This window comes from Saccopteryx leptura, chromosome 13, assembly GCF_036850995.1.
Source record: "Saccopteryx leptura isolate mSacLep1 chromosome 13, mSacLep1_pri_phased_curated, whole genome shotgun sequence".
Taxonomy (NCBI): domain Eukaryota; kingdom Metazoa; phylum Chordata; class Mammalia; order Chiroptera; family Emballonuridae; genus Saccopteryx; species Saccopteryx leptura.
Genome location: NC_089515.1, coordinates 29,888,353 through 29,905,464, shown reverse-complemented (window position 1 = coordinate 29,905,464; position 17,112 = coordinate 29,888,353). Strand labels below are relative to the sequence as shown.

At 47.3% G+C, this 17,112-nt stretch overlaps 2 protein-coding genes across 2 annotated transcripts in view; both read left to right on the top strand.

Moving 5' to 3' along the window:
- The first annotated feature begins 284 nt into the window (after positions 1–284).
- HOGA1 (4-hydroxy-2-oxoglutarate aldolase 1) overlaps positions 285–17,112 on the top strand; it is a 36,142-nt gene continuing 19,314 nt past the window's right edge. Inside the window, exon 1 of the mRNA XM_066355589.1 lies at positions 285–818. Coding sequence (XP_066211686.1) covers positions 608–818 — 211 coding nt within the window. The 5' untranslated portion in view covers positions 285–607. The remainder of the gene's footprint in view (positions 819–17,112) is intronic.
- Positions 5,964–6,702, top strand: C13H10orf62 (chromosome 13 C10orf62 homolog). Its single transcript, XM_066355590.1, has one exon. The coding sequence runs from the start codon at positions 5,964–5,966 to the stop codon at positions 6,666–6,668; it is 705 nt and encodes a 234-aa protein (XP_066211687.1). The 3' UTR covers positions 6,669–6,702.

Genomic DNA, 17,112 nt, shown 5'->3' with positions numbered 1-17,112 from the left:
TCCTCCTTGCTTTACCTTGTCACCCCTGTTCACAAGTCCCAGCATGGATCAGTTTCACCGTGCAAGCCTCCTGGACCCCACCCACACCCACACACATACACCTTGTGACTGCTGTCCTGTGGGGCTGTGTGTAGCTAGCGCGGGCCTGTCCCACGGCAGCCTCGACAGGAGGAGCCTGTCATCCAGACCAGACACGCCTCCTCCAGGGCTTAGCCAATCAGCTCCTCCAGGCAGCCACGGAACTACCAAGCAGAAGCTGGCAGGGCTCCGGACTTTGGGGCTGGGAATTGTGGGAGGAGGGCCCTAGCTGAACTCAAGACACCCTTTAGTGTTGGGGCCCCAGGATCCAACCTTCCGTCTGGCAGAGGGATATTGGGTTGTGGCATTTCTCCAGCTGCTCCTCAGAGCAAAGAGGACCCCCCACCCCAGGGACCTATGGGCCTAACCTTTGACCCCGGGGACACCCAGCCCAGCCTGCCTCAGGGCTAAAACATAGGGGGCAGGAAATTTTTAACTAGACACATTGATCATTAACAGCAGGTAGGAAGGAGTCCAAACTCAGTTTCTCTGGGGCAGAAACTAGCTAGGCCTCAGGCTTCTTGTGGATATGCTTGGCCCACGAGTCTGGTCCTCTGTGAGGCAGGGGTTGAGCAGGGGCTTGTCTGGGAATGTGGGAGGCCGGGCGTCAAGGGAGGGGAGGAAGGTAGACATCGCAGGCATCTACCCGCCTCTGACCACCCCCTTCACTGCCACCGCGGAGGTGGACTACGGAAAACTGGAAGAGAATCTGAACAAACTGGGTACCTTCCCTTTCAGAGGTAAGTGGGCCTGCCCACTGTGGGGCTCGGGGGAGATGCTCGTGTCCCTGGTCTCTTCAGCCGGAGACTGGAGGAAGGTACGCAGGTTCTGTTAAGCTGCCCCGGAACAGTGGAATACCCCGGGGTCATTTTATTACGGGAGAGGAACAGAGGTCCCTGGTCTGGAGTCAGGAGACAGGTGGGAAGTGCTCTGCTAGCTTGTAACCTTGACTAAATCTTTCCTGCCTCGGTTCCCCCGACTTATAAACTGCTAAAGCACCATCTTAGCTCTCATCATGATTGTGGGGATCAAACTAGATAATGGGTGTGAAAGTCCTTGTCAGCCAGGCGCTCTGTGCAGGTGTGAGGGAGCCAGGGTCAAGTGGCAGCCCTGCCAGCAGACTCTTCTCTCTCAGAACCTTTCCTGCACTCTCTCTCCTGAGCAAAGCCTCCCTTGGCTGAACTAATTCCTGTTCTGGACACTCTGACTCATTTTCCCCATACACGTGGGTCTCCCCTCTCTGAGGCCAGGGACCAGATCATACTTGTGACACTCAACATACAACACAGCCAGAAGCATAACGATGGTAGAAGAAGTGGAGAAGTCCTCCCATCCTGCCCTGCCCACTCGCATTCGTTACTCATGAAAGTTCCCTGAGACAGTACTCTTAATAGTCCCATTTTTCAGATGGGAAGACGGGGCTCAGAGTGATACATTCACTTGCCCAAAGTCACTTGTATCTGGTTGAGCTGGGATTTGAACCCAGGTCTGAGTGCACAGCCATGACTTTCACTCTCTGCACTGACTGCTGAGTTGCTAGACCAGATGATTTCAACAAAGTCTGGTTGGCACCAACTTTGGGAATAGAGTGGCTCCAACTGTGGCGGTGAGTGGAGCAGTTAAAACATGGATTCTAGATTCAAATCACAGCTCTGCCACTGACTTAGCTGTGAGCTAGGCTCTCTATACCTCAGTTCCCCATCTGACACAAGGGAGCACTTGTGCCCATCTCAGAGGATGGTTGGGAGAAAAATCTGAGAGCATGCAAGTGAAAGCATGCTGTAGGTTGCAGGGGTCCCCAAACTTTTTACACAGGGGGCCAGTTCACTGTCCCTCAGACCATTGGAGGGCTGCCACATACAGTGCTCCTCTCACTGACCACCAATGAAAGAGGTGCCCCTTCTGGAAGTGTGGCGGGGGGCTGGATAAATGGCCTCAGGGGGCCGTAGTTTGGGGATGCCTGTTAGAGCGATACATTGGAAGGTGCTGATTCCAATGATAACAATTATTAAAATGACAGTACTATCGGCACTGTGGGCAAAGCCACTTTGGGACAGTGACCACTGGCCTGACTGAGACCCTGTTCATAGCTCATTGCTGAGGTGATGCAATCCTTCCTTAGAGGGCAATGAATGTCCTGTGCATACCCACATTGAGCTGTGACGCAAACTCTTAAGTTACTTCTGGTGCTCAGGTCATTGGGGCCTGAAAGTCTGAGCTGATGCCTGTTCTCCTGGAGCAAAGTGAGAAGCTCCTTGAATCTCCGAGGAAAGAAGATTCTGTTTCACCTTCCAGGACACCTTAGTGCAGGGCATGGAGAGGGTGGACTTCGCATCTCATGTCTGCCTGCCACCCAAAGAATCCACAGAGACACTCAGGGTCTTTGGACCCTCCCCACCCTGACCCCCAACTCCTGCAGAGCACATGGCAGTGCCCAGGAACACAGACGGCAGTGGGCCTGTCAGGCCACTAGCCCATCTCCCCTGCAACCCACCCAGGCGCCTGTTTCCACCTCATCTCTCTCCTATGCTAACACAAGGAGGGAGCAGCTGGAGTTAGAAAACTGGTTAAGAATCCTGGTCCCACCAGTTACAGCGACCTTGGAGATATCACTGAACCTCTCTAATCAATTTCCTCATTTTAGAATGGGAACATTTTAGCCTGACCAGGCGGTGGCGCAGTGGATAGAGCATTGAACCGGGATGTGGAGGACTCAGGTTCGAGACTCTGAGGTCGCCAGCTTGAGCATGGGCTCATCTGGCTTGAGCAAAGCTCACCGGCTTGGACCCAAGGTCTCTGGCTCGAGCAAGGGGTTACTTGGTCTGCTGAAGGCCCGCGGTCAAGGCACATATGAGAAAGCAATCAATGAACAACTAAGGTGTCACAGTGAAAAACTAATGATTGATGCTTCTCATCTCTCTCTGTTCCTGTCTGTCTGTCCCTATCTATCCCTCTCTCTGACTCTCTCTCTGTCTCTGTAATAAAAATAAATAAATAAATAAATAAATAGAATGGGAACATTTTAGAATGGGTTCAATGCATTTCTCCCAAGGAGCTCAAACATGAGGCTCTGGTACAAAAACATAGAACCAAGGGTCCTGTCACTGCTCCCAGGACACAGCCAGATGCCCAGAAAGGTAGTAGTGAGACACTTTGGCTGTAAAATCTGTTTCTCTTGCCCGATCCTGGCTCCACTTTGCAGCTCAACACTCAGGAGCAGAGTAGAGAAACATCACATTTCAGGTTGCCAGGGCCTCCTGCAACAAGCTGAAGGTTCTCCAAAGACGGGAACCTGCCCTTGATGAATCAGTGAACAGCTAGACATTGTGTGGAAGGTATTTTTTTTTTTTTTTCTGAAGTTGGAAACGGGGAGAGACAGACAGACTCCCGCATGTGCCCGACCGGGATCCACCCGGCACGCCCACCAGGGGCGATGCTCTGCCCACCAGGGGGCGATGTTCTGCCCTGCCCCTCCGGGGCATCACTCTGCCGCGACCAGAGCCACTCTAGCGCCTGGGGCAGAGGCCAAGGAGCCATCCCCAGCGCCCCGGCCATCTCTGCTCCAATGGAGCCTCAGCTGCGGGAGGGGAAGAGAGAGACAGAGAGGAAGGAGGGGGTGGGGGGTGGAGAAGCAAATGGGCACTTCTCCTATGTGCCCTGGCCGGGAATCGAACCCGGGTCCCCCGCACGCCAGGCCGACGCTCTACCGCTGAGCCAACCAGCCAGAGCTCTAATAATTTTTTAGTTTTCAATTACAGTTGACATACAGTATTATATTAGTTGCAGGTGTACAACCCAATGATTAGACATTTATATAACTTACAAAGTGATCACCCCAATAAATCTAGTACACATCTGACACCATATGTAGTCATTACAATATTTTTGGCTATTATAGCTCTTTTTATTTTCTTATTGTTAATTTGTACTAATTATTTGAATAAAGAGTATTATTTTAAAATAAAAGTTATAACTAGAGTTGTTGCTGAGGAGCCATTTGGTCCTGAATTCACTACCACAAACAACCTCTGAGATGAACTTTGAATTGTCACTTCCAGATGAGGTCATTGGACGACCATGGAGCTGCTCCGGCCAGACCGAGGAGTTGATGTTCCCACAGAACTTGAATCTTGTGTCTTATTCCCTTAGTATGTGGACTAGACCAGTGTTTTTCAACCACCAGTCTGCAGGCAGGTCTGTCAGAAATTTCATGCTGGTCTGTAAAAGGGTTAACCACCCTGATGTTGCAAGAAGATTATAGACCCAATGGAGTAGAATTCACTTATGCTCAGGGTGATTTCTGCCTTAGTGGTCCTCAAGGTGTAAAAAGGTCCCCAAGTGTAAAAAGGTTGAAAACCACTGGACTAGACCAAGGTTTCTTGCGATAAGATAGTATATTTTTGTGTGTATTAAAGCCATTACTATGTTAAATAACATATTTTGTTTAAAATAATCACAATTTTGCCCTGGCTGGTTGGCTCAGCGGTAGAGCATCAGCCTGGCATGTGGAAGTCCTGGGTTCGATTCCTGGCCAGGGCACACAGGAGAAGTGCCCACCAGCTTCTCCACCCTTCCCTCCTCCTTTCTCTCTATCTCTCTCTTCCCCTCCTGTAGCCAAAGCTCCATTGGAGCAAAGTTGGCCCGGGAGCAGAGGACGGCTCTGTGGCCCTCGTCTCAGGCGCTAGAATGGCTCTGGTTGCAGCGGAGCAATGCCCCAAATGGACAGAGCATCACCCCCTGGTGGGCATGTTGGGTAGATCCCAGTAAGGGGCATGTGGAGTCTGTCTGACTGTCTCCCGCCTCTAACTTTGGAAAAAATACAAAAAATAAAAAACTAAAATATCATAATTTTTACAGCCCTCTTTTGGTACTTCTTCATTTTAAAAAATATGCTAGATGCCTCTGGGTGAAAAAATAGAGTGGCCCAGGCCCATTTCCACCCCCAGAGGACCTCGGATTGTGGGCGGGCAGTCAGTTGTCTATACCTATGAGCCTGGCTAGGGGCCACCTGTTCACAACCTGTACTGTGCCCATTTATGGGGGGGATGAAAAATTCTGGGTTTGCAGTTACATCACTAAGGCAAGAGGTAGCAGCCCCATCCTGGAATGGCCCCAGGGATCTGGGACCTGGTGAAGTCTCTGCTCTGCCTTCTCAGCCCTGCTGACTCCGCCCCCATTTGTGACCTCATGTTATTCCAGAATGAGCTCCTTGCTGGGCCCCTTTTCCTTCTGGACCCTGCTTTATAATGGGGCTGGGGCTGCAAGTGGGGACGGAATGCTCTGAATTGGCAGCAGATGTGGGTCCTGGATGGAGGAGGACACCAGCCTCAGGTGGCCAAGAATGGATGCCAGCCCAGCCAAGGGTGTCCTTCAGCCATGGCCAGTTAGATTCTGCCTGCTGGTGGCCATTGGATGGTAAGGGAGAGAAACCAAAGGCTAGAAGATTAGAAGGACTGGGTTGCAAAATGTGTCACAAGCATAAGACAGAAGAGACTTAGAGTTGGGGAAGCTGCCCTTCCACTGCTTTTGGGGACAGTTGTCAGGGTGGGAGACAGAACCCAGGCCTTTGCTAGGCGAGACATGAGTGATGTTGTGGCCTCTCCCCCCCACCCAACCCCCGACCAATGAACCTCATAATGGGATTCATTGCTGAGGTGGGCGGGGCATCCTAGCAAGTTTGCAGTGGGGGTGTCTACCTGCCAGACACCTTCAGGGAGCTTGCCCTTTCAAGTATGAGACATACCATCCAGGCTCCCCCACTTCCAGTGTGCCCTTAGCTCTCTGTCTGCCTGGCGTAGGTCCTGGAGACCATCTGGGAGCTCATCCAGCAACCATCATGCAGGGTGGTGCTGGGGACTGTCTTCTTACTCGGGGGTGGAGGCCTCATGCTGTGGCTTCAGAAGAGGAGGAAAAGGAAGATATCCTTTGACTCTGCACAAGATGAGCTCAAGCCACAAGACCACCACAAAGCACAGAATGAAAACTGGATCAAATCTCACTTTAGCCGCCTTTCTGAAGAGAAGCTGGCCGCCTGCAGCACCACCGCCACGGTCAGCAGCCATTCCGCCACTCCCCAGCCTCAGAGTGGCCACAGAAGGGTCAGCACCACGATGCACGCGGAGACCTCCACCTCGAGGCAAGGAGAAGCGGGCACAGCTCTTCCCTGGGAGCCCCTTACCAACAAGCAGATGTCTGCGCCCTCAGCAGTCAAAGAAAACCACAAGGGGTCCTTGTCCACAGATGAGGCCACGTGGGCCGCTGTGGCTGCTAGTGCTAAGGAGATTGACACCAAGGGACGGCAACTGGCTAACTCCATGCTGCAGCGTGCCATAGTGTACCAGAACTCAGGCCACATAGAGTCCAAGGACATCAACCAGGAGGAGCTGAAGGCCCTGGAGGAGGTGGAGATGAAGCTGAAGAGCAATTTCCTTACGCAACGGGAAACCACTGTAGCTGGTATGAACCATACACACACCTTCCATGGCCATAGTCACCATGGCCACCAAGATTATCCAAACCGCGCAAGCCACCAGAGCCACAGCCTGCCCAGCCGCAGCCACCAGAACTATCACCCCTTTGAAAACAGCTGACCACAGATGGAGATACCCCTTCCCCCAACAAGGCTGGCACACAATCACAGGCTTGTTTTCTCTCTTGGGGGACAACCTGTGTGGCCCAGAGTGAGACGCTGCCACCCCAGTCCTGCCTCCTCGGGCCCCTACAAGGAGTGGCCCCTTTGACTTCATGAGTGGGATCTGCCACAGAGGATGGCCCCTATGGAGGGAGAGCTGGGAGGAAGCAAAGCAGCGGAAACAGAGTCACAGGCAGCTGTGACCCACTGAGAGAAAACACACGAGGCAGATCCCAGCAACAGCTGAGAACCCACGTTGATGCCACATGCCTGGAGCTGAGCCAATAAAGCCTTGTACACCCGCACCCTGAGTCTGGGGGCTCTGTGGCCCGTCTCAGGGCTGGGCAGGAAGAGGGGAAGGGGTTCCTTCTCCCACAGTCCTCTTGGTGTGGGCCTTGACCTGGGGCCTTTTCACTGGCCTGATTTGAACCACTGTAAAATGGCTTCTCTGTCTCAGGTTCTAGGGATGGGATATTTCCAGGGGCTTCACACCCACCAAGCTGCTGTTATCAGGGAAGGAAGAAGCAGTCAGGAATTAAGGCGGAGGCGGTAAGACAGACTTCTAGAAGCAATTAAGCGTGGTGGGCTATTCGCCCCTGTCCTCTTGGTGCCATTTTTACTGGGTCTCTGGCTTCTCCATTCACGTGGCATCCACACTGCAGTGCTTCCTCTCTGCCTGCTTGCTCCCTGGGTGCCTCAGGGTCTGTGTGGCGCCCCCTGCCCCATGTCCAGACTACCATGCCGTGTATTCCCTCTCCCTGCTTGTATCAGCATGGCCGGGGCTGGGGTTGTTGCGCCGCTAGTACTGCAGCTACTTCCAGCAGCTGTCTTTTTCTGAGGGCTTGGTTTTAGGTGTGTTTTGTTTTTGTTTTGTTTAGTTTTTAGTGTCTGTCCTTTTCTATGTTCAGTGTGATGGCACAGACCTGTGAGGAAGGTATTACATTCTCTCCATTTTGCATACAAGGAACCAGTGGTTCAGTGATGAGACAGCTTCCAGGGGTCTCAAACTCGCGGCCCGCCAAACAATTTTGTACTGATTTTTTTTTGTTTTCAACTGCAGTGAGAAAACTGTTGCGTAACAGTTGCCTTTTGTAGACCTAGTGCGGCCCGCCGAAAGGCTGTGATCTTGCTCTGCGGCCCACATGCTGAGTTGAGTTTGAGACCCCTGGCTTAGACTGTAAGTGATGTCACAGGGGTTAGAGCCCTGCTTTGGCTGTCTGTGAAGCCTAAACCCAGACCCCCTGCCCTGTTCTGACCTCAGTCCCATGCCCACTGTCCTCAGATAGGTCCACCTCTCTTATGCTCGTCCTTGTCCTCTTCCCACATGTCCTGACATTTTCTGTGCTCGCTGGCAAGCCTGGGACTCTTCTGCTTCATCTTCTGGGGTCCTAAGAAGCCATTTCTGGGGCAAGGAGTGACCCCACTTAGTCAGTTAAAGGAAGGCAGCTTTGTCCCCTGGGGAACTTAAGAAAAGGTCAGCTATACACCACACTGTCTGACCCTTTTACATAGAAATTTCTTACCACTTTCATTCATTATGGGTTTTCCAGTGACTCTCTACCTGTGGGCCTCAAATGCCAGGGAGACAGTGCCCAGAATCATTGCAAAGAATGGAAAAATCTACTACAAACATCCTGAATATTGTCTATTAATTTTCTGATACAGAATTGGGAGTATTTGAATATTTTTGACATTACTAATAAGTACCTTTATGTAAATGCTTACATTACACTTGAAACATATATTATCCTATTAATTAATGTCACTCCAATAACTTTTAGTTAAAAAATATTTTTTTTAGATTGATACATTTTGTTTTTATTTATTATTTTTAATGGGGTGACATAGAACAATCAGGGTACATAGGTTCAGAGAAAACATCTCCAGGTTATTTTGACATTTGATTATGTTGCATACCCATCACCCAAAGTCAAATTGTCTTCCGTCACCTTCTATCTGGTTTTCTTTGTGCCCCTCCCCTCCTCCATCCCCTCCCTCACCTTCTCCCCCACCCCCCACCCCCCGGTAACCACCACACTCTTCTCCATGTCCCTGAGTCTCATTTTTATGTCCCACCTATGTATGGAATCATATAGATCTTAGGTTTTTTTTATTTACTTATTTCACTCATTATAATGTTATCAAGGTCCATCCATGTTGTTGTAAATGATCTGATGTCATCATTTCTTATGGCTGAGTAGTATTCCATAGTGTATATATGTACCACATCTTCTTTATCCAATCCTCTATTGAAGGGCTTTTTGGTTGTTTCCATGTCTTGGCCACTGTGAACAATGCTGCAATAAACATGGGGGTGAATGTGTCTTTACGTACCAATGTTTTTGAGTTTTGGGGGTATATACTCAGTAGAGGGATTGCTGAGTCATATGGTAGTTCTATTTTTAATTTTTTGAGGAACCACCATATTTTCTTCGATAGTGGTTGTACTACTTTACATTCCCATCAACAGTGAATGAAGGTTTCTTTTTCTCCACAGCCTCTCCTGTCTTGTTGATACAAGCTGATCTAACAGATGTGAGGTGGTATCTCATTGTAGTTTTGATTTGCATTTCTCTAATAGCTAATAAAAATGAGCATCTTTTTTTTTTCTTTCGTATTTTTCTGAAGCTGGAAACGGGGAGAGACAGTCAGACAGACTCCCGCATGCGCCCGACCGGGATCCACCTGGCACGCCCACCAGGGGGCGACGCTCTGCCCACCAGGGGGTGATGCTCTGCCCCTCCGGGGGGGTCGCTCTGTTGTGACCAAAGCCACTCCAGCGCCTGGGGCAGAGGCCAAGGAGCCATCCCCAGCACCCCGGCCATCTTTGCTCCAATGGAGCCTCGCTGCGGGAGGGGAAGAGAGAGACAGAGAGGAAGGAGAGGGGGAGGGGGTGGAGAAGCAGATGGGCGCTTCTCCTGTGTGCCCTGGCCGGGAATCGAACCCGGGACTTCTGCACGCCAGGCTGACGCTCTACCACTGAGCCAACCGGCCAGGGCGAGCATCTTTTCATATATCTGTTGGCCATTTGTATTTCTTCCTGGGAGAAGTGTCTGTTCATGTCCTCTTCCCATTCTTTTATTGGATTGTTTGTTTGTTGTTGAGTTTTATGAGATTTTTGTATATTTTGGATATTAGGTCCTTATCTGTGCTGTTGTTTGAAAATATCATCTCCCATTTAGTTGGCTGTCTGTTTTGTTGTCAGTTTCTCTTGCTGTGAAAAGCTTCTTAGTCTGATGTAGTCCCATTCATTTATTTTTGCCTTCACTTCCCTTGCCTTTGGAGTCAAATTCATAACCAAGGTCCATGAGTTTAGTACCTATGTTTTCTTCTATGAAATTTATTGTTTCAGGTCTTATATTTAGGTCTTTGATCCATTTTGAATTAATTTTAGTACAAGGGGACAAACTGTAGTCGAGTTTCATTCTTTTGCATGTAGCTTTCCAGTTTTCCCAGCACCATTTGTTGAAGAGGCTTTCTTTTCTCCATTGTGTGTTGTTGGCCCCTTTATCAAAAATTATTTGACCATATATATGTGGTTTTATTTCTAGGCTTTCTATTCTGTTCCATTGGTCTGAGTGTCTATTTTTCTGCCAATACCATGCTGTTTTGATTATCGTGGCTCTATAATATAATTTGAAGTCAGGTATTTTAATGCCCCCAGCTTTGTTCTTTTTCCTTAGGATTGTTTTGGCTATTCGGGGTTTTTTATAGTTCCATATAAACCTGATGATTTTTTGTTCCATTTCTTTAAAAAATGTCATTGGAATTTTGATGGGAATTGCATTAAATTTATATATTGCTTTGGGTAATATAGTCATTTTGACTATATTTATTCTTCCTATCCAAGAACAAGGAATATTTTTCCATTTCATTGTATCTTTTTTGATTTTCCTTAACAATGCTTTGTAGTTTTCATTATATAGTTCCTTTACATTCTTTGTTATGTTTATTCCTAGATATTTTATTTTTTTGCTGCAACCATGAAGGGGATTATTTTTTTTTAGTTCGTTTTCTGATGTTTCATTGTTGGCATATAGGAAGGCAATGGACTTTTGTATATTAATTTTGTATCCTGCGACATTACTGTATTGGTTTATTGTTTCTGGTAGTCTTTTTGTGGAGTGTTTGGGGTTTTCAATGTATAGGATCATATCATCTGCAAAAAGTGATACCTTTACTTCTTCTTTTCCGATATGGATGACTTTTATTTCTTTGTCTTGTCTGATTGCTCTGGCTAGAACTTCCAACACTATGTTGAATAAGAGTGGAGAGAGTGGACAACCTTGTCTTGTTCCTGATTTTAGGGGAAAAGTCCTCAGTTTTATGACATTTGATATGATGTTAGCTGATGGTTTATCACAAATGGCCTTTATAATGTTGAGATATTTTCCTTCTATACCCATTTTGTTGAGTATTTTAAACATAAAATAGTGTTATATTTTATCAAATGCCTTTTCTGCATCTATTGTATCTATTGATAAGATCATATGTTTTTTTGTTCTTTGTTTTGTTTATATGGTGTATTACGTTAACCGTTTTATGTATGTTGAACCATCCTTGTGATTCTGGGATGAATCCCACTTGATCATGATGAATTATTTTTTTAATGTGTTGTTGTATTTGATTTGCTAGTATTTTGTTTATGATTTTAGTATCTGTATTAATTAGAGATATTGGTCTGTAGTTTTCTTTTTTTGTGTTGTCCTTGCCAGGTTTTGGTATGAGGGTTATGTTGGCCTCATAAAATGTGTTTAGAAGTATTGCTTCTTCAATTTTTTGGAAGACTTTCAGTAGAATAGGAACCAAGTCTGAATGTTTGATAGAATTCACTAATATAGCCATCTGGCCCTGGACTTTTATTTTTGGGGAGGTTTTTGATAGTTGTTTCTATTTCCTCCCTGCTTATGGGTCTGTTTAGGCTTTCTGCTTCATCATGATTCAGTCTAGAAAGATTGTATGGTTCTAGGAATTTATCCATTTCTTCTAGATTGTTAAATTTGGTGGCATATGGTTTTTCATAGTATTCTACAATAATTCTTTGTATATCTATGATATCTGTGGTGATTTCTCCTCTTTCATTTTGGATTTTGTTTATATGAGTCTTTTTTCTTTTTTCCTTGGTGAGTCTTGCCAAGGGTTTGTCAATTTTGTTGATCTTTTCAAAGAACCAGCTCCTTGTTTTATTAATTTTTTCAATAGTTTTTCTGTTCTCTATTTCATTTATTTCTGCTCTGATTTTTATTATTTTCTCTCTTCTGCTGGTTTTGGGTTGCCTTTGTTCTTCTTTTTCTAGTTCCCTAAGATGTGAAGTTAAGTGGTTTACTTGGGCTATCTCTTGTTTGTTCATATAGGCCTGTAGTGATATGAACTTCCTTCTTATTACTGCTTTTGCTGCATCCCAGAGATTCTAATATGTCATATTATTATTTTTATTTGTCTGAATGTATCTTTTGATCTCTATTTTTATTTCTTCTTTGATCCACTCATTTTTTTAAAAGTATGTTATTTAGTTTCCACATTTTTGTGGGTTTGTTTACCTCTTTTTTGCAGTTGAATTCAGTTTCAAGGCTTTAAATCAGAGAATATGCTTGGTATAATTTCAGTCTTTCTGAATTTGTTGATGTTATTTTTGTGGCCCTACATATGGTCAATTCTTGAGAATGTTCCATGTACGCTAGAGAAAAATGTATACTCTGGCACTTTGGGATGAAATGTCCTGTAGATGTCTATCATATCCAATTGTCCTGTAGATGTCTATCATATCCAATTGTTCTAGTGTTTCATTTAAGACTAATATTTTTTTTTTTTACAGGGACAGAGAAAGAGTCAGAGAGAGGGATAGATAGGGACAGACAGACAGGAACGGAGAGAAATGAAAGCATCAGTCATCAGTTTTTTGTTGCGACACCTTAATTGTTCATTGATTGCTTTCTCATTATGTGCCTTGACCACAGGCCTTCAGCAGACCGAGTAACCCCTTGCTCGAGCCAGAGACCTTGGGTCCAAGCTGGTGAGCTTTTTTTTTTTGTTTTTTTCCTCAAGCCCGATGAGCCTGCACTCAAGCTGGAGACCTTGGGGTCTCAAACCTGGGTCCTCTGCATCCCAGTCCAACGCTCTATCCACTGCGCCACCGCCTGGTCAGACAAGGCAAATATTTCTTTATTGATTTTCTGTTTGGATGAACAATCTAGAGCTGTCAGTGGTGTATTGACCTAAAAACAAAAACCGACAAAAATACAATCATACTTGGAGACCTCAATATACCTCAATAAAAAATAATTTTAAAAAAGTGCTGTCATATATTTGTATATTTAAAATACTTTGTAGTAAAAATCTTAATTGGAAAAAATGAGGTCAATCACACTGGAAAATGTTGGAGGCTGCTTAATTAGACAAAAAAGCAAGAGTGGGGAATAATATGAATAAAATGTAGTATGCATTTATCTGAAAGACCTACATTCCTTATTAAAAGCTTATTGTGCCTGACCAGGAGGTGGCACAGTGGATAAAGCATCAGACTGGGACACAAGAGAACTAAAATTCGAAACCCTGAGGTCACTGGCTTGAGCATAGGGTTGTTGGCTTGAGCCTGGGGTCATACATATGACCCCATGGGCTTGAGCCCAAGGTCGCTGACTTGAGCAAGGCACCACTGGCTCAGGCGGTAGCCCTCCCCCATCAAAGCACATATAAGAAAGCAATCAGGCCCTGGCTGGTTGGCTCAGCGGTAGAGCGTCGGCCTGGCGTGCAGAAGTCCCGGGTTCGATTCCCGGCCAGGGCACACAGGAGAAGCGCCCATTTGCTTCTCCACCCCCCCCCCTTCCTCTTCGTCACTCTCTTCCCCTCCCGCAGCCAAGGCTCCATTGGAGCAAAGATGGCCCAGGTGCTGGGGATGGCTCCTTGGCCTCTGCCCCAGGCGCTAGAGTGGCTCTGGTCGCGGCAGAGTGATGCCCCAGAGGGGCAGAACATCGCCCCCTGGTGGGCAGAGCATGGCCCCTGGTGGGCATGCCGGGTGGATCCCGGTCGGGCGCATGCGGGAGTCTGTCTGACTGTCTTTTCCCGTTTCCAGCTTCAGAAAAATACAAAAAAAAAAAAAAAGAAAGCAATCAGTGAACAACTAAGGTGCCACAACAAAGACTTGATGCTTCTCATCTCTCTCCCTTCCTGTCTGTCTGGCCCTATTTGTCCTTTTCTGTCTTTCTCTCTGCTATCTCTCTCGCTATTTAAAAAAAAAAAAAAAAAAGCTTATTACTTGGTCTTTGACTAAGATCAAGTATAACGGCTTATTACATAAAATTTAAGATTAGCTAATTATGACTTCAAAATCTTCACGTTAAAAAGTTTCAAACTTGCCTGACCAGGCAGTGGCACAGTGGATAGAGCATCGGACTGGGATGTGGAGGACCCAGGTTCGAGACCCTGAGGTCACCAGCTTGAGCGCGGGCTCATCTGGTTTGAGCAAAAGCTCACCAGCTTAGCCCCAAGGTCTCTGGCTTGAGCAAGGGGTTACTCGGTCTGCTGAAAACCCGAGGTCAAGGCACATATGAGAAAGCAATCGATGAACAACTAAGGTGCCGCAATGAAAAACTGATGATTGATTCTTCTCATCTCCCTCCGTTCCTGTCTGTCCCCATCTATCCCTCTCTCTGACTCTCTCTCTCTGTAAAAAAAAAAAAAAAGTTTTAAACTGTAACCTGACCTATGGTGTCGCAGTGGATAAAGCGTAGACCTGGAATGCTGAAGTTGTTGGTTTGAAACCTTGGGTTTGCCCAGTCAAGGCACATACGAGAAGCAACTACTGTGAGTTGATGCTTCCCACTCCTCGCCCCCTTTCTCTCTCTCTCTCTCCTCTCTTTACAATCAATAGGTTAATAATAATAATAATTTTAAACTGGCAAAATCTGAATAAAATATGTAGTTAGTATTATACTAAGGTTAATTTTCTGATAATTGTACTACAGTTAGGGAACACAGCATCATTGGTAGGGGCTGGGGAATAATGTATGGAAATCTTTTGTACTATTATTGCAACTTTCTGTAAATTTAAAAGTAGTTCAAAATCAAAAGTCAAAAAAATTTTTAGACAACTTAGCTATGAGTGCATGTTAAGGTTTGTCATGGCAACAATGAACTAGTTAGAGACCAGATGAAATGCTTGGAGGTGCCGAGGGGAGGCAACAGCCTTGGTCAGCAGAATGCAGGGAGGCCCCATTCCAAGCCTTCCACAGACATTTATTAGCAAGTACAAATAACTCAAGGAAGCAGACAGCAGAAGTTTTCAGGGAGTGAAGTAAGAGGACAAGGAACATGCTGACTTCTAATCTGTGTTCTGAGAGCCTAAACATTTTCTGTTACTGACTCTTATCCTGCTGTTTTGCTGTTTCCAGCGTGCGCTATCACCAGTACAGGTCAGAGAGACCCTGGACTCTCGTCTGTTCAGGGCCTTCACCCTAAGGTGCCTCTTTGCCTCTATTTACCCTAACTCTGCATATTTTCATAGTATATTCTTACAAAAGTTTTACTACAGTTGTGTTGTAACAAAAATGGCTTCTAAGCAGCCACCTCAAGTATATACTCCCAGTAAGAATATTTTGGTAAGAAGAGAGAATGGTTAAATCTTCGCTAGACTAGATACAAAGATGACTATTTAACAGCTGCTAGACTCTTGTCCAAGTGTCAGCTGGGGAGGCAGTGGCTGGTTTCCCAGATCAGGGCACAATTCTATTAAAAGTCCTCAGGAGGCCCTGGCCGGTTGGCTCAGCGGTAGAGCGTCGGCCTGGCGTGCGGGGGACCCGGGTTCGATTCCCAGCCAGGGCACATAGGAGAAGCGCCCATTTGCTTCTCCACCCACCCCCCCTCCTTCCTCTCTGTCTCTCTCTTCCCCTCCTGCAGCCAAGGCTCCATTGGAGCAAAGATGGCCCGGGCGCTGGGGATAGCTCCTTGGCCTCTGCCCCAGGCGCTAGAGTGGCTCTGGTCGCGGCAGAGCGACACCCTGGAGGGGCAGAGCATCGCCCCCTGGTGGGCAGAGCATCGCCCCTGGTGGGCGTGCAGGGTGGATCCCGGTCGGGCGCATGCGGGAGTCTGTCTGACTGTCTCTCCCCGTTTCCAGCTTCAGAAAAATACAAAAAAAAAAAAAAAAAAAAGTCCTCAGGAAATTGCTTAAGCATTTTGTCAAGAATGTTCATTTCTTCTCTGTGGGAGATTATGAATTACATCGCCAAAAAAAGGCTCTACTTCAGACCAGATTTGGGACAGTTTTTCTTTTATACACACATTGTCGACAAACACCTCAAGCACTGCTCGGGCAGCATACTGAAGTGTCATGGAGGAGGCCAAAATGAGGGGGCACGACCGCTGACGGCAGCTTCTAGGCAAAGTCAGACAAGTGCTGTGCAAGAACACACTGCTGTGCAGAGCGAAGGGAGGGAAGCCGAGGAAAGGCTCGTGGGCCTCACAGCACTTGAGGAGCGGCGGTCAGGGAGGTGTTCCAGGCAGAAGGGAACAGCAGGAGCGAAGGCATGGAGGCAGGAAGGTGGCAGTGTGCCCGGGGGAACTTGACAGTCAGTTTGGCTGAAGGGCAACACTTAGAGATAAACAAAAGATAGGAGAAGAAGCCAGAAAAGGGACTGCAAATCCTAGATCTCAGGTGCACTTAGAAGACCATTTAATGCAATTTCCTCTTTTGAGAAATTTTGCCTAATCCTATAGCTGGGGTGGGGAAGATTGAAGGGTTCTGAGGACTTCTCTGAATTTTTGAGTAAACAACAGGGAAGGACAAGGAACAGGTAATAAAAGTTCAGAGGTGAGGCCCTGGCCGGTTGGCTCAGTGGTAGAGCATCGGCCTGGCGTGCAGGGGTCCCAGGTTCAATTCCTGGCCAGGGCACACAGGAGAAGCAACCATCTGCTTCTCCACCCCTCCCCCTCTCCTTCCTCTCTGTCTCTCTCTTCCCCTCCCGCAGCTGAGGCTCCATTGGAGCAAGGATGGCCCAGGCGCTGGGGATGGCTCCTTGGCCTCTGCCCCAGGCGCTAGAGTGGCTCTGGTCTCGGCAGAGCGACGCCCCGGAGGGGCAGAGCATCGCCCCCTGGTGGGCAGAGCGTCGCCCCCTGGTGGGCGCGCCGGGTGGATCCTGGTCGGGCGCATACGGGAGTCGGTCTGACTGTCTCTCCCCGATAAAAAAAAAAAAAAGAGAAGAGCTAAATGGCTTCTCATTAAAAAAAAAAAAAAAAAAGTTCAGAGGTGAGATATCCAGTGGTGGGTGAGATCCCAGAAAGACTTCTCAGAGGAGGTGGCAGTGATGATGAGCCAAGAAGCATAACAGTTAGGAGAGCCTGTGATTTGGCCACAGTAAGTCACCAGGTTGCTTGTACATCTCCAGCCCCAAACACCCAGCCCCCTGCCC